Source organism: Neoarius graeffei, chromosome 5, assembly GCF_027579695.1.
Source record: "Neoarius graeffei isolate fNeoGra1 chromosome 5, fNeoGra1.pri, whole genome shotgun sequence".
In the NCBI taxonomy this organism is placed as follows: Eukaryota; Metazoa; Chordata; class Actinopteri; order Siluriformes; family Ariidae; genus Neoarius; species Neoarius graeffei.
The window spans coordinates 94296086-94314551 of NC_083573.1; the positions used below are offsets into that span (position 1 = coordinate 94296086).

An 18466-nucleotide genomic window follows, 5' to 3' on the forward strand; every position below is an offset into this window, starting at 1 on the left:
CCATGCTTCCCTCGACCAATGAAATGTGCCCTGTGCCACTGGCTGCAACACAACCCCAAAACATGATCGATCCACACCCATGCTTCAGAGTTGGAGAGGTGTTCTTTTCCTGGAAATTGGCACCCTTTCTTCTCTAAACATACCTTTGCACATTGTGGCCAAAAAGTTCTATTTTGATTATCAGTCCACAGGACTTGCTTCCAAAATGCATCAGGCTTATTTAGATGTTCATTTGCAAACTTCAGACACTGAATTTTGTGGCTAGGACACAGGAAAGGTTTTCTTCTAATGACTCTTCCATGAAGGTCGTATTTGTTCAGGTGTCACTGCATAGTAGAACAGTGCACCACCACTCCAGGGTCTGCTAAATCTTTCTGAAGGTCTTTTGCAGTCAAACGGGTTTTTATTTGCCTTTCTAGCAATCCAACGAGCAGTTCTTTCAGAAAATTTTCTTCATCTTCCAGACCTCACCTTGATCTCCACTGTTTCTGTTCACTGCCATTTCTTAACATTACAATCTGAGGAAACAGCTACCTGAAAACACTTTGCTATGTTCTTGTAGCCTTCTCCTGCTTTGTGAGCATCAATTATTTTATTATTCAGAATGCGAGGAAGTTGCTTAGAGGAGCCCATGGCTGTTGATTTTCGGGACAAGTTTGAGGAGTCAGAGAATTTATACAGCTTTGAAATCTGCATCATCTGACCTTTCCTAACAAAGAATTTGAACAAACCACAGCTCAATAAGCTAATTAAGGTCTGGAACCTTGGTAAAAGTTACCTGAGAACTCAAATGTATTGGGGTGCCCAAACTTTTGCATTGGTGTTCCTTTTCTTTTTTTCACTCTCCAATTGTACAAAACAAAAATAATAAACAAATCTTGCAGAAAACACTGAAAAGAAATGTGCCGTCTTTTCCTTTATGCCTTTTGGTGATCAGTTGGACACATTGATCTCCAAATAAATATTTCTATTGAAAGAGTCAGTACATTCAATTTTCTTGGCTTAACAATAAATGAAAACCTCAATTGGAAAGATCATGTTGACAAAATTGCAAACAAAATTTCTAAAACTTTAGGCATACTAAACAGACTTAAAATATTCGACCCCTTGATGCAAAAATAAAGATTTACAATTCTCTTGTGTTATCACATCTAAACTTTGGTATCTTACTTTGGGGATTTAATTGTGAACGGATTTTTAAGATTCAGAAGAAAATTGAGTCATTTCATGTGCTAAATATAATTGTCATACAGAACCCTTGTTTAAGAACCTCCATTTGTTGAAGCTTGAAGATATTTTCTATCTACAGAAACTTAAATTTTATTTCAAATATCATGAAGGCACTCTTCCCAGCTATTTTCAATCTTTACCTTTTAATATTGTAACTCCAATTCATAATACACGCTCATCAAGTCAAATTTATCAACCAAGAACGAAACACAAATTTGCTGAAAAATGTGTTCGATATGATCTACCTCAAACTATTAAATCCACACCAAAAATAATTCTAGAAAAGGTTCATACACATAGTCTTCAAGGGTTCTCTTCATATGTTAAATGCCATATCATTCAGAACTATAGTGTGAGCTGTAATATTGTGAATTGTTATACATGTTCCAGATAGATGTTCTTCATACATATATATATATATATATATATATATATATATATATATATATATATATATATATATATTGTTTATACACCACTGACTGCATGCCTATTACTATGTATAATGCTTAAGTATGTTATACATGTAAGATTGTTCAAAAGTGACATTGCTATGTGTAAACTTATCAAGATAAGTCAAATGTAAATTTTATCACAAACCTAAACATCATATTATGAAAATTTAAAAAAAGTTAACTACAAATATTTTATGTTCCTGCAGGGAGCCTATGGTGGCCTGCATGATAGCGGTTTTATTTTTATTACCTTAATGTAGGTCCCCTGGATCTCTCATATTTCCTATTTCAAGTATTTTTGGTTTTTTATGCTTTATGTATGTTTGTTGAAGATCCAAATAAATGAATTCTGAGTTTAAAAAAAAAAGAATTCTGAGTTCTGCTCACTTAACTATTCACAGTAACAGACATTTTTAGTAAGGGTGCCCAAACTTTTGCTTGCCACTGTACTTTTAGGACTTGTGTGAAAATCTGATGTTTTGGGTCATATTTATGCAGAAATGTATAGACAATTCTAAAGGGTTCACAAACTTTCAAGCACCACTGTAACATAAAAAAGAAGGCAGATTGTACATATTTAAAAATCGAAGTTCAGATCAAACCTAAAAAAGGTGTTTGGTCATGTTAACAGCGCCTGCATTCTTTCTCCATCAGCTTGACTTGCAGCTGTTTTGGGTTCCACAGCAATGTTTTATGCTATAACGTCACCACAAAACAATTCAGTCCACTTCACTTTGAACAGAAAACAGCACGCGTACAATGAATGATGATGAGAACGCTGTATCAGTGATGCTCAGATTATAGAAGCAGAAGCCATTCTAGTATTTGAGCCAAGATCTTGTTTCATCACCCATGATGTTTCTGTCCTGGCAAAAACCGAAGTATGGATCGGTACTGATGTTCACGGCTTGGCAGACAGGCAAACAATCCCAGCTCGCTCTGATGTTTTGGCAGGCAACGTTTTTGCTGAATGGAAATCCAGATGTGTTTCCCGAAAACCTTCCAGTTGGGTTTTGAATAAATCTGTCCTCTCTCTCTCTTTGTCTGTCCCTCCCCCCACCACCCCTCAGCTGGAGGTTCAGTCTCCACCAGGAAATATTGTAGGTTATGTGCAACAAGAGTGGCATCCTTTCATTCCCAAGTTCACCATTCACAATGAGCATAAGGAGCCTGTGCTGAAGCTGCAGGGACCCTTCTGTGGCTGGAGCTGCCTTCCAGACGTTGACTTTGAGGTACTGTGTCTCTGCCCAGAGCTCTCATCTCTGACACTGCAGGAGATGCGTTATGGGATTAATTAATGAGTATTGCAGATTGTGCTGAAATGCATTTCAAATATGAGAATTCTGGAGTTCTGCGCCCTAAAAGTGGTTGTGTCATTTCAACAGCAACAAACTAGTTACTGCTAGGTTTATACACTGATTAGGCATAAAATTAAAAACACTGACCAGTGAAGAAGTGAATTACATTGATTATCTCATTACTGTGGCACTTGTCAAGGGGTGGGATATCTTGGGCAGCAAGAGAATGGTCAGTTCTTGAAGTTGATGTGTTGGGAGCAGGAAAAACGGGGGGGAAAACAAACTGCTGAAAAAGTTAACTCTGGCTAAAACAGAAAGGTGTCCATGTTAACTTTTTCTACAGTTTGTGCTACAGTAGCTCTTCTATGGGATTGGACCATATGGGCTAGCCTTCGTGCCCCATGCGAGTCAGTGAGCCTTCAACACCCATGACCCTGTCACTGGTTCACTGGTTGTCCTTCCTTGGACTACTTTTAATAGGTACTAACCACTGCATACCAGGAACACCCCACAAGATGTGCCATTTTCTCATCTCGTTATCTCTAGCCGCTTTATCCTTCTACAGGGTCGCAGGCAAGCTGGAGCCTATCCCAGCTGACTACGGGCGAAAGGTGGGGTACACCCTGGACAAGTCGCCAGGTCATCACAGGGCTGACACATAGACACAGACAACCGTTCACACTCACATTCACACCTACGGTCAATTTAGAGTCACCAGTTAACCTAACCTGCATGTCTTTGGACTGTGGGGGAAACCGGAGCACCCGGAGGAAACCCACGCGGACACGGGGAGAACATGCAAACTCCACACAGAAAGGCCCTCGCTGGCCACAGGGCTTGAACCTGGACCTTCTTGCTGTGAGGCGACAGCGCTAACCACTACACCACCGTGCCACCCATGTGCCATTTTGGACATGCTCAAAGATGCCCAGTCATCTTGCCATCACAATTTGGCCCGTGTCAAAGTTGCCCAAATCTTACACTTGCCCATTTTTCCTGTTTCCAACACATCAACTTCAAGAACTGACTGACAACTTTTCTTGCTGCCTAATATATCCCACCCCTTGACAGGTGCTATTGTAACATCTCATTCTCATCTCATTATCTCTAGCCACTTTATCCTGTTCTACAGGGTTGCGGAAAGCTGGAGCCTATCCCAGCTGACTACGGGCGAAAGGCGGGGTACACCCTATACAGTCGCCAGGTCATCACAGGGCTGACACATAGACACAGACAACCATTCACACTCACATTCACACCTACGGTCAATTTAGAGTCACCAGTTAACCTAACCTGCATGTCTTTGGACTGTGGGGGAAACCGGAGCACCCGGAGGAAACCCACGCGGACACGGGGAAAACATGCAAACTCCACACAGAAAGGCCCTCGCCGGCCACGGGGCTCGAACCCGGACCTTCTTGCTGTGAGGCGACAGCGCTAACCACTACACCACCGTGCCGCCATTGTAACAACATAATCTAATTCACTTTACCTGTCAGTGTTTTTAATTTCATGGCTATCGGTGTATATGAAGTGTTTCACTCACTCTCAGATTTGTCAAGTAAACAATTGTCCACAAGAGGGAGCCAGTAACACACTGTATAACTTGTTCATTAAGGAGATTACAAATGTTATATATAAATAAAATGAATGCCTTTAATCGTTAAATCAGGAATGCACTGCAGATGTGTACAATTTTTAAATACGGTAAGTCAGTCCCTATGTTATTGCTGCTCTGTATCTGTGATTCATTTCTATTTATCCTGATAACTGGGGCATCAGAATGTGTTAGGATTCCTGTCTCTGTAGCCATAGTTAGGTCAAGCTGTGAAATACCTTTTGGGGAAGCCATTGCCAAATGGCTAGAGAAGCAGGTTTGGGACCAAAAGGTTGCTGGGTTGATTCCCTGGACCAGCAAGAATGGCTAAAGTGCCCTTGAGCAAGGTACCTAACCCTCAACTACTCCCCAGGCTGCTCTGGGTATGTTGTACGTCACTCTGGATAAGAACATCTGTTAAATGCTTGTAATGTACTGTCTGGTCAGGCTGTGAAATCTTCCCTTTGATCCATTGTTAGCTACTTTAGAAAGTCTACTCTCCCATTTCAGTATTTTATGGGCCACACAAACATGAACACAACTGTTTTAGCTTGCTACAATTATTTTTGAGATTATGATGAAATTGTATTATTTAGCATGCATTCGTGATTGTTATACTTGGGAGGAGGGTGGCACAGTGGTGTAGTGGTTAGCATGGTCACCTCGCAGCAAGAAGGTTCTGGGTTTGAGCCCAGTGGCTCACAGGGGGCCTTTCTGTGTGGAGTTTGCATGTTCTCCCTGTATCTGTGTGGGTTTCCTCTGGGTGCTCCGGTTTCCTCCACAGTCCAAAGACATGCAGATTAGGCTAATTGGTGGCTCTAAATTGACCATAGGTATGAATGTGAGTGAATGGTTGGTTGTCTCTAAGGCTATATCCACACGACAACGGCAACAAGATTTATTATTTTTATTTTTTTAAATATCGCGTCCACATGGGCAAAGGATCAGTAAAATTTCAGTCACATATGGCAATGCAACGCTTGCTGAAAATGATGCAATACACATGCCACACCTCTACGTGCGCTGTAAGACAGTCCCATCGGAGACACCAGAACAATAGAAGACGTAGACGCATGCACATAAACCCCTTCTTCTGTAGCATTAGCCACATAAAGTTTTGATTATTAATCAGTAGCGTAAAACGAAAGACGCGGAAAGAGGAATGAATGGGGGTAGATGGAAGCCGGTACGCCAACATTCTGATCTCTTCCAGAATTCTTTAATGGTCCGGAATAAATTGAATGCTACACATTGATGGATTACTTTGTTCTTCTACGCCCTTTTTGAGGAATGTATTGTCAGACTTAAACCAACATCTGAAGAGGTGAGATCGCTCCTTTTTTTTTTTTTTTTCCTATTTTTGCTGGCGGGATTGTTTTTGTTTTTGGAAAGTGCACGGGCGGTGCGCAGTTTGGTACTGCTTCTGCAGTGTTTGGACTAAAGACTCTGCCCTAAGGGCTATTCTCTCTCTCTCTCTCTCTCTCTCTCTCTCTCTCTCTCTCTCTCTCTCTCTCTCTCTCTCACTTTGCACCATTATACAATAAATATTCACAGTGAAAATATTTTGTAAGCACGTTTCATGAACCAAGTTATAGGATTTGTTGACAACTCGCATCAAGTTCGTTACACTTCTACCCGGCATGAAGCACCTGACAGTTATGTGGTTGTGACATCATCGTAAACAAATCCGTTCTACTCATCCAGACGACTTCGCAACGGCGCCGTTGCCAGATTTTTTCACTCTGGAACCCATTCTCAAAAGATTTCGTTTTTGGGGCACCCAAAACGCCGGTGCCGTGTGGACGCCAGGCCGAAACGATAATCAATTTTATCAGATTCACCTGAATCTGTTGCCGTGTGGACAGGGCCTAAGTCTCAGCCCTGCAATCAGCTGGTGACTTGTCCAGGGTGTACCCCGCCTTTCGCCCGTAGTCAGCTGGGATAGGCTCCAGCTTGCCTGCGACCCTGTAGAACAGGATAAAGCAGCTAGAGATAATGAGATGAATGAATATAATACTACTTTTGAGGTACAGACTTTCATGGCATTGGGCAGGGCATCCTCCCCCGGTCAATCACAGAGATACTGGCCAATCAAGGGCATCTGTGAGCTCATGTATGCAGAAGATGGTAGATAAGGCTTTCTTCTAAGTGTATTATGCTGTCCTGTCCTGAAGTATGTGTTTGCTTTCTCCCTCCCCAGTTGTATGATTGGGAAGTGCTGGGGGGTATAAATGGAATGACTGACTGAGGATGGTTACACATTATATCCTTGTACACTTCTGCTGCAACCAAGTTTATTAACTTCAGTTAGCAAGTGCTAAGTGTCATAATATGACCTCAAAAGTTTGGGAATTGGGCATGTATTCTCAGCATGCTTGCACTGGCTTCTTGGTGCCGGTTTACCCATACTGTAAAGACTTCCACTTGAAGCCACCTCAGGCTTACTCATTAGGGATACAGGTCTGTAAAGCTGCTTTGGGACAATGTCCTATTGTTAAAAGTGCGGTACATGTAAAATTGACTTGACTTGACCCAAAGCTAAAACGTCTCCTAGTGGCTTTACAAATGCATGATTTTAGTGAGTAAAAAAGACAGGGTTTTTTTTTTTCCCCCCAAATTTATCCAAAGTATTTGGTGAAATAACTTGACACACTGGGAGATCACTGTGATCTTGAATGCTTGAGGCTGGGGTTAACACATAAGCCTTAATTGTGGGTAAGTTTCTGACTGAGACCTCAGTGATTTATTATTATGATCTCAGATACTGGAAAGTTACATACGCAAACACAAATATAGCCACAGTAGGATTTTTTTTGTTTGTTTTTTTGCTAAATCCATTGAGGCCACAGGATGAAATATGCTTCATATAACTAATCAGCAGGAAACTTATTCCAGTAATATAGTGTATATTTTAATGAGCATCAAAGGAAGCCCTATATATTCATTCCTTATGTGCAGACGAGTAAAACAAGTTGAATATTTTCATGAATAAATATCGTCTGTGTTAATATCCTCTGACAGATTTTGACCATGGATGAAGTGAGCATCGGAAGAATCAGTAAACAATGGTCAGGGCTTCTCCGAGAGGTCTTTACAGACAGTGATAACTTTGGGATCCAGTTCCCCATGGACCTCGATGTCCGAATGAAAGCGGTGATGATCGGACTCTGCTTCCTCATTGTGAGTACAGTGATGAGACTCTCGGGTCCAGTCCTGGGAATCTATTAACATGTATAGTTTGAATTTATCTAACAGACTTTAATGAACACATTAACTAAACTTGGACAGGACAATCACCAAATGCTTTAAGACACTGGTCATATCTGCACTTTTTTTTTTAATATGATTTTTGAAAGGTATTTAGAAAAACACTTGGTCCTAAAGAATCCCAGCAAGATGGTACGGAAGCCGCGAGAGGCCCTTCATATAATCCTTTTTTTTATTCACCTTGTTATCCTGAGATAACGACATAATTAATTCAGGATCTCGAGAAAACAACACAACTAATTCGAGATCTCGAGAAAACAAAACCGTTATTTCGAGATCTCGAGAAAACAAAACAATTATTCTGTGATCTCAAGAAAGCAAAACAATTATTTCATGATCTCGAGTAAACAGCTGAGAAATGGTTCATTCAGGTGCGCCAAGAGACTTGTGATATGCTGACTTTGGGGCTATTTCTCATTCTGTATAGACGCAACTTTGGTCATTAGAATGTCTGGAATAATCGATCACCTAATAAGGCAATATTTTGATCAGGGGTTGACACAGGGAGAGATTGCATTAAGTCTTTTAATAAGGGATAATTTTAAAATTAGTCCGCGGCACCTCCGCAGAAGACTGGCCCCCCTCTCTCTCAAGGCATCATAAAAAGCCATTTCTGCTCCGTTACATGTCTGCCAATTTCTAAGTCTTCCTTGTCTGACCCACAGGGGGCGCAGCTCTGCTAGAAATCTCAGCTGTTTTCTCGAGATCATGAAATAAATTTGTTTTTTCGAGATCACGGAATAATTGTTTTGTTTTCTCGAGATCTTGAATTAGTTGTGGTGTTTTTCTCGACATCCTGAATTAATTATGTCGTTATCTCGGAATAACGGTTTTGTTTTCTCGAGATCTCGAATTGTTATCTCGGGATAACAAGGTGAATAAAAAAAGATTATATGAAGGGCCTCTCGCGGCTTCCGTAAGATGGTGTCTGTTTGTGGGTTTTTTTTTGTTGTTGTTGCCCCCCCCCCCCCCCCCCTTGTGATTTCTACACACAGTCCCATAAGTCAGGGCAGAGAGACTTGGGACAAGTTTTCAGCTTTTGTAGATTGTGTGAAATTCTTTGCAGGTAGCATCAGTCATATTGCATGAGAGAGTATTTACTATACCCTCTTACCACAACATTTAGTTTCTCAGCTTGTCACATATACCGGCCTTCAGGCTTCACTTTTTCTGTCATCATTTTTGCAGGAAGATATGGGACATTGAGGGGAGACTTGGGACATATGGGCCTTTTCCACTACCCTTTTTCGGCTCACTTCAGCCCCACACGGCTCGCGTTTCGACTACCTTAGAGCAGCATGACTCAGCTCGCTTCAGCCCTGATCAGCACCCAAAACTCGCACGGTTTTGGAGTAGGGCTGAAGCGAGCCAAACCGAGCTGAGTGAGGCTGGGGGCGTGAGGAGACACTCCCCTGTGCACTGATTGGTGAGGAGGAGTGTCCTCACATGCCCACACACGCCCCGCGAGCACGCTGGGATCTGTAAACCCAGAAGAAGAAGAATTACAAATTAAAAGAATTTCTGAAGCCTTATGCGCCTCGCCTCATCTATACGCTCTTGCCAGTATCTGTTGGCGTTGTCGGTGACAACAAGCCACAGCACCAAGACCAGAAACACTAACGACTCCATGTCCTCCATGTTTATTGTTTACTATCCGGGTCGTGAGACTACCGCTTAAAAGACCACTGATGTCACTGTTTGCGCCGCTTAACGACATCACGTGACGTCCACCCACTTTCGCTAACTCCACCCAATGTGTCCACCCACTTCCAGCCAGCACAGTTCAGCGCGGTTGTAGTCAAACTGCAACTCCAACAGCCCCACTCAGCTCGACTCAGCCCAACTCAGCACGGCTCAGCCCAACTCAGCTGCGTTGGTAGTGGAAAAGCGGCAATAGTGGGCAGAAGGGAACAAAAATAAAATACCCAGCTTAATCCTACATGCTTAATTTTTATTTATTATCAAAACTTGTAACATATGAACTCTATGAACACAATACTGGTCCAGCGATTAGAACAATGCCAGTTTACCCAAAATCTGATTCGACAAAACAGATCCATTCTCAAGAAGGAATGAAATAAGATTAATCCTTATGCAGAGACATGCCTACATTTAACAAACATTTTTAAACAATTTTATATTTGTGAACCGCAAGAAAAAACCTCCAACATGATGAACTGTCCCAACTCTCCCCATCTGACCATTTTTGTTGGGGGGGGGGGGGGGGATCCTTAAATGTTTTCTGCAGAACTGAACTTGAATAAATAATACTAGATTTCCCCATATCTGGCTGGTAGACTACATGCCTCGATGTGATCTCCCTTTGTAATGAATTTGCGCATTTACCGTGTTGCAACGTTTTAAAACTCTTACATTTCAATCAAATTCTATCTAATTCAAATACGAGAGCGCATAATATGTTAATGTGATTCGATGTTCTCATTCGAGCACGATGTGCTGCCTTTGTAAGAAAGCTTTGGTTTTTTTTTTTTTTTTTGTTTGTTTGTTTGTTTTTTCACTTTTGTGGTTTCCTGCAGGTGTGGCAAACGATGTTTATCATTTTAGCACGATTAAAGATGCTGCCTTTATAAGAAAGCGTGTGTTTTTTGAAACCGGGGAACTGGGGGTGCGTCAACCTGGTTGGAGTATAGAAGGGGGTGCGCGGCCAAAAAAGTTTGGGAACCGCTGCATTACACCATAGGATGGAAGTAGAGGTGAAGTAGAAAATACAAGGTTTGGTTGATTTTTTAAAAATATTTACCCACACAAACCTTACTGCAGTGTCCAGCTTCATAGACCCAAAGTATGTAGGTCACCCTAAGGGGCAACATCTAACTTCTGATGGAATCTAAAACCTGATTGGTTGAAATTAATTTATGAGAATACAAACTGTCCCAAGTCTCCCCTACTTTTTTCCCCTCCCAGTGCTATATTTGTGCAATCCCATTTTCAACCCTACACTCTCAGAAAATAAAGTACATTATTGTACCTTTAGGGATACAGTGGCTTGTCATTGGGGCTGTACCCTCTACAGTACTTATTTGTATCCTTTGTATACTGCTAGAGAACATGCAAGTTTTTGGCTCTAAAATGGTACACCTAGGCTACGTTCACACTGCAGGCTGAAGTGACCCAAATCCGATCTTTTCGCCCATATGTGACCTGTATCCGATCTTTTATTGACAATATGAACGACACAGATCCGATTTTTTCAAATCCGACCCAGGCCGTTTGGATATGTGGTCCTAATTCCGATTCCTATCCGCTCTTTTCATATGCGACTTCAGTCTGAACCGCCAGGTCGCATTCATCCGACTTACACGTCATCAACAAGCCACAAACGTCACTATTCTGCGCTGAAGTAGGCGGCGGGTCTCTCAAAAAAAGTTACAACAACATGGCGCATAATCACGGGCGCAGATAGAGGGTGGGACTCGTCCCACCCAGATTTAAATTCACCTCGCTCGGTCCCCCCCACTTATAGGGAGGAAAAAACGTCTATGCTGTCTTTCTTTGCATAAGGCAAACCTCACGGAAAAATCAAAAGACTAATTACCATTCGGTTTATTGAGGTGCACAGCAGTGTATACATAGTTGCAACAACTCACATAAAACAAAACAAAGACTGATATTCGGTTGGTTGAGCTGCGCAGACTGCACAGGTTGCGAGCTCGAGCTTGGTTGCTATGGTAACCCACAAGTTTGACAGGCATATCGGGGTTGGGGTTGGTTTGCTGGCAGCTTTGTCCCCCCCCCCCCCCCCAGTTTTTTGTCCCCCCCAGTTCAAAAAACGTATCTGCGCCCCTGCACATGACATCAATGCGAGGGACGCTTCGGGCTGTGAAGGTTCTGAATCTTCTCAATGGAAGGACGCAGAGGTTAGGGAGCTGATTTCCATTTGGGGGGATGCAGCTATTCAAGCTAGATTGGATGGGTCATACCGCAACCGGGCGGTTTTACTTCCGTAAACACTGGCCATGCTCACTGCGTGTGACGTCGTCGTATCCTGCAATGCGCATGCGGAACACTTTTAGGTCGCTTTTTGTTCATACTGAGGATCACATACAAGTCGCATATATTTGTTAATGTGAACGACCTCACAAAAAAATCGGATGTCACAAAAAAATCGGAATTGAGCATTAAGCCTTGCAGTGTGAACGTAGCGATAGTTACCTCGAGGTCCAATGATGAGCCCTAGGCAGTATGTTAGTGTAGACTGTACCTTGGGGGACAGAAATGGACTCCTACTGTACCCCTAGGTCTTTGCTCTTGGTTGTGCTGTATGAAACCAAATCAAAATGGATCAATTTCACTCAGATTTCAACTCTGCAAATGGACTTATTGGTGTGAACGCGCCTTTTAAACCCCAGAACTTAATGTAGAAACGAACTATTATTCTAACTTGTGGGGGGGGAGGAGTATGGCTTCCATCTCGGTGTTTAACCCTGGAAGTGACTTACAGGCAGGTAGATGAAAATCTCACAGGAACACTAGAAATCTCACCACATTGTCATTGATACAGCAGTATGTCACAGTAGCATGTTCAGGACACACATTTTCTACCTTTTTTTTTTTTTTGGCTCATTTAAGTACATTTTTCTCCCAATGTTATGGACAATTTTGACACTTAATACATTTGTATTCCAATGAAACCTTCAGTAATATTTTTTATGGGCATACTTTTGAATAACTTGCTCTTCTGCTTTATTGACAAAATCCTCTTGATGTTTTGGGGTATCTGAGCAAAAAAAAAAAATACAAAATACTGTCACAGAATAATAAATTGGGCTGAAGTAAAGAAAATGGCTATTTAAATGATTAAATGATAAAACTCAGAACAAAATGATAATTATCCAGCCATACTTCTAATGATTATATTATTTGTAAATGTATGAAATACACACACTGTGTCATCTTCAAATAATGTTTAAATGTCACGTTTTGGTTTATTTCCATCCTCTTGCATTTTAATCAACTCCATTGGAAGCTGTATGGGTTTTTGCTAAACATTTGATCTTGTTTCCAAAGGGTGGGTGTTTGTATGCGGGAATAATATTAAAGCAACAGTCCACCGTACTTCCATAATGAAATATGCTCTTATCTGAATTGAGACGAGCTGCTCCGTACCTCTCCGAGCTTTGCGCGACCTCCCAGTCAGTCAGACGCAGTCAGACGCGCTGTCACTCCTGTTAGCAATGTAGCTAGGCTCAGTATGGCCAACGGTATTTTTTGGGGCTGTAGTTAGATGCGACCAAACTCTTCCGCGTTTTTCCTGTTTACATAGGTTTATATGACCAGTGATATGAAACAAGTTCAGGTACACAAATTGAAACGTGGCGATTTTCTATGCTATGGAAAGTCTGCACTATAATGACAGGCGTACTAACACCTTCTGCGCGCTTCGACAGCGCATTGATACGGAGCTCAGATATAAATGCGCTGCCGAAGCAGGTGTTAGTACGCCTGTCATTATAGTGCGGACTTTCCATAGCATAGAAAATCGCTACGTTTCAATTTGTGTAACTGAACTTGTTTCATATCACTGGTCATATAAACCTATGTAAACAGGAAAAACGCGGAAGAGTTTGGTCGCATCTAACTACAGCCCCAAAAAATACCGTTGGCCATGCTGAGCCTAGCTACATTGCTAACAGGAGTGACAGCGCGTCTGACTGCGTCTGACTGACTGGGAGGTCGCGCAAAGCTCGGAGAGGTACGGAGCAGCTCGTCTCAATTCAGATAAGAGCATATTTCATTATGGAAGTACGGTGGACTGTTCCTTTAAGTCAATAAAAACGTGTCTTCCACATAAATTTATGAAGTTTTATTCCGAGCTTTCGAACCTACAGTTCATCATCAGGGACAGAATAGAAAGCGTATTTACATCAGAAGTGGACAAAGTACCCAACTTCATTACTCAAGTCAAAGTACAGATCCCACTGGTCAAATGTTACTCCAATACAAATGAAAGTTGGACAGTCAGTTTTTTTTTTTTTTTTACTTAAGTTAAAGTGCTGAAGTACTTGCTTTAAAAAATACTTAAGTATTAAAAGTACGATTTCTGTCAACGTATTGTTGACACAACGTTTATAATACCTCATGCCTCTGTAACAACCTACTGGATTATTTTGTGAATTCACAAAATGAACGCATGCTGTGCCATCATGGTGGTTTAACGTTAAGCTAGCTAGTCAGTGAAACTCCACCTGACATGCTAGCAAACTCTTTTCAAACTCAAAATCGTATTGGGTAGCTAACACTACTAGAAAAGAAAGACTTCTACATTGTTTATTTGGCAAGATTATGCTAAAACATATTTCTGAAAGGACTTCAGATAAGTTAACGTTATTCATGTTAGTGTAACGCCGTTTTTACATGCTAACTAACAGTGTCCAAGTTAACTAGCTATGTGTTAACGTTAGTCGTGGACAAGGCGATGGCAACTTGGCGGGCAAATCCATAGGAAATCATTTGATTTGACTAACCAGACTGCATAGCAATGTTTGCAACATTCTCGCTAGCTCTAAAAGAGCACAGACAGCTTCGTTGCAAGCTTTCTCTTGGAATAAAACGTTTACATCCCTCAATATGCTTCCGCAGGCTGGACGGTGAGTTTTTGTAGGCTGTGATGTGGTTAATTTTAGGTAAACAAAGCAAACATTTAAAACGAAATGAATCTTTAGTCCTTTCAGAAAACTGAAACATGAGTTCTAGGTAAAGCCATGGGTGCGTACATTCCCTGGAAGAACCGCCTCCTTCCATTCTGCCATCAACTGATCAAGTTCAAATAACGCGGCTGAGAAATCACTGAACTTGATTTTATACAGTCTATGGACGTGACGTGACCCGAGTGATTACTGATCGGCTCTCAGTGTCACCTGCGAAAAAATCAAACACGTTTTAGAAAAGAAAAAAAAAACCTCCACTTTCAAAGCCGCTTCAGAGGAACGAGGACCTTGATAGAAATGTAGTGGAGTAAAAAGTATGATATTTGTCTTTCAAATGTAGTGACATTAAAGTCACAAGTTTCCCCAAAAAAAAAAAAACCTTAAAGTGCCATTCCACCATTGGATGTATTCTTTGGCATAAAATACAATATATTTTATGACAACATGACTAGACAGAGAAATCTTTTAGCTTCAAAATGATATCAAACATAATTTTTTGACAACGACAAGTATATTAATTTTGCGACCAAAGTCTCATCTCATCATCTCTAGCCGCTTTATCCTTCTACAGGGTCGCAGGCAAGCTGGAGCCTATCCCAGCTGACTACGGGTGAAAGGCGGGGTACACCCTGGACAAGTCGCCAGGTCATCACAGGGCTGACACATAGACACAGACAACCATTCACACTCACATTCACACCTACGGTCAATTTAGAGTCACCAGTTAACCTAACCTGCATGTCTTTGGACTGTGGGGGAAACCGGAGCACCCGGAGGAAACCCACGCGGACACGGGGAGAACATGCAAACTCTGCACAGAAAGGCCCTCGCCGGCCATGGGGTTCGAACCCGGACCTTCTTGCTGTGAGGCGACAGCGCTAACCAGTATACCACCATGCCGTCCGCAACCAAAGTCACCTACCCTTTTAATTTCCACGCGGGAGTGAAACGTGATGTCATCGGCAGGTTCCCCTTCTTGTGTACCACGTGTCGGTCTATTTTTAGACCAGGAAACCCCCAAAGTGAGAGAGTCATTTCTCCTTGTATATGGGGGCCAAAAAAATTGCGAAAAATTGAGTTAATCTTTCAGTTAGCTAGATTTATTGGTATTATTTTTATCGCGTTCTATCCGCCATTGCTGATATGTGCCACGTCACACATCACGTGGTACACAAGAAGGGGAACCTGCCGATGACATCACGCGCGGAAATTAAAAGGGTAGGTGACTTTGGTCGCAAAATTAATATACTTGTCGTTGTCAAAAAATTATGTTTGATATATCATTTTGAAGCTAAAAGATTTCTCTATCTAGTGATACCATTTATATATGTTGTCAAAATATATTGTATTTTATGCCAAAGAATACATCCAATGGTGGAATGGCACTTTAAGTACAGATACTCAGTGTACACAAGTACAGTACTGAAGTAAACGTACTTTGTTACTGTCCACCTCTGCTTTACATACATCAACAAACTAGTTTAATCGAAAATAATAACTAAGCTGTCACTTGCATTATGTACAGAAGCCGAGAGAGGCCCTTCATATAATCCTTTTTTTTTAATTCACCTTGTTATCCCGAGATAACGACATAATTAATTCAGGATCTCAAGAAAACAACACAACTAATTCGAGATCTCGAGAAAACAAAACCGTTATTTCGAGATCTCGAGAAAGCAAAACAATTATTCCGTGATCGAGAAAACAGAACAATTATTTCATGATCTCGAGTAAACAGCTGAGAAATGGTTCATTCAGGTGCGCCAAGAGACTTGTGATATGCTGACTTTGGGGCTATTTCTCATTCTGTATAGACGCAACTTTGGTCATTAGAATGTTTGGAATAATCGATCACCTAATAAGGCAATATTTTGATCAGGGGTTGACACAGGGAGAGATTGCATTAAGTCTTTTAATAAGGGATAATTTCAAAATTAGTCTGCGGCACCTCCGCAGAAGACTGGCCCCTCTCTCTCTCTCAAGGCATCATAAAAAGCCATTTCTGCTCCGTTACATGTCCACCAATTTCTAAATCTTCATTGTGTGACCCACAGGGGGCGCAGCTCTGCTGGAAATCTCAGCTGTTTTCTCGAGATCACGGAATAATTGTTTTGTTTTCTCGAGATCTCGAAATAACGGTTTTGTTTTCTCGAGATCTCGAATTAGTTGTGGTGTTTTCTCGAGATCCTGAATTAATTATGTCGTTATCTCAGGATAACAAGGTGAATAAAAAAAAAAAGGATTATATGAAGGGCCTCTCTCAGCTTCCGTAATTATGATGGGTCACGTGCTTTTTATCTAATTCTGTAATTTGTGTTTCTCATACTTCTTTTTACAGGACTTCATGTTTTTCGAGGCGAACAACTAGCGGCTGAGAGAAACAGAAAGAAGCCGAAAGGACAAGAGTAAGGGTCTTTTCCAGAAAGAGGACTGGGATGAACGTGTTAAATATTGTACCAGGAGGTTTATTGATTACAAATAAACAGATCAGCTAATCCTGATGATCATGTGTCCGCTTGGTCACGATCGTGAAAATGTGAAGGTGGGGATTCTGATCAACAAAACAAAAGATGCATTTTGCATCAAAAAAAAAAAAAATCCAGGATCTGTAGCTTTATTGCATTCAGTATTTATGATTAAGGATTAGTTTAAACCTTGGTAAAATTAAATGTGCTTGGCAACAAATTTAATTTCAAGTCAGGCAGGGTTACTTTTCTGATCATATTTTAGGTCTAAAAATGTATCCAATTCGTGTTTAATGGAAAGAAGTTAAGGCCCGTGCACAAAATTAACACGTGAAAGTTTTATTAGATTGTGAGGTTTAAGATGGGCATCTCAAAGGATGTTTGTGGGTTATTTTTTCCCCCGTGTGAAAAGATGCTGTGTCAAGAAGACATTTGGTGAAAAACAGCATTTTTACAACACTGATCAAACGTGAATCATAGGATTTTTTTTTTTTGAAAAGCCAGTATACATTGGACTAGATCCCCCTGAGATGTCCTGACTCTCTCTGTTCTCAACTAGAGCCATTGAAGGTTAAGGGATTTCACTAACCTCCATCCTAGTCTATGTGCAATGATGCTTTTGAGCTAACTCAAACACCCTGCCTGCCTCAGACTGAACTACTTGTAGATATCCAAAACTCGTGTGTATTGTGACGTGTAGTGACTTTGGTTTGTATTGTTGCTTAACAGAAAATCTCCAAATGCAACCTACACTGTAAAATGGAATAGTTATGACGGACGACGCTTTAACATATCTAGTACAGGTTTGCTCTAATGCTGATACGACTGACTAAAAGTACATGACTAGACTTTATTCTTTTATTATACCACAGCCTTGTTGAAGCGATTTGATTAATTTTCTTTAACAGCAGCTCTGAGAGTCGTATCAGCAAATTAACTTGAATGTTCTGCGATTTAACAAAGAAACCACTTGGAATTGTTGATGGTGTGTTGTGAAGCTTTCTGTAAGGAGATGTTTATGGAAGAGTACGGAAGCCGAGAGAGGCCCTTCATATAATCTTTTTTTATTCACCTTGTTATCCCGAGATAAGTGGGTGGCACGGTGGTGTAGTGGTTAGCGCTGTTGCCTCACAGCAAGACGGTCCGGGTTCGAGCCCCGTGGCCGGCGAGGGCCTTTCTGTGTGGAGTTTGCATGTTCTCCCCGTGTCCGCGTGGGTTTCCTCCGGGTGCTCCGGTTTCCCCCACAGTCCAAAGACATGCAGGTTAGGTTAACTGGTGACTCTAAATTGATTGTGATTGAAGTGATTGTGAGTGTGAATGGTTGTCTGTGTCTGTGTCAGCCCTGTGATGACCTGGCGACTTGTCCAGGGTGTACCCCGCCTTTCACCCGTAGTCAGCTGGGATAGGCTCCAGCTTGCCTGCAACCCTGTAGAAGGATAAAGCGGCTACAGATAATGAGATGAGATGAGATCCTGAGATAACGGCA

General features: G+C 41.5%; 1 protein-coding gene across 1 annotated transcript in view; it reads left to right on the forward strand.

The window, feature by feature from the left end:
* Nucleotides 1-17106, forward strand: part of si:ch73-206p6.1 (phospholipid scramblase 2) — a 49732-nt gene extending 32626 nt beyond the window's left edge. The window contains exons 5-7 of the mRNA XM_060920734.1: nt 2756-2917; nt 7602-7760; nt 16854-17106. Coding sequence (XP_060776717.1) covers nt 2756-2917; nt 7602-7760; nt 16854-16883 — 351 coding nt within the window. The 3' untranslated portion in view covers nt 16884-17106. The remainder of the gene's footprint in view (nt 1-2755; nt 2918-7601; nt 7761-16853) is intronic.
* Nucleotides 17107-18466: the final 1360 nt, after the last annotated feature.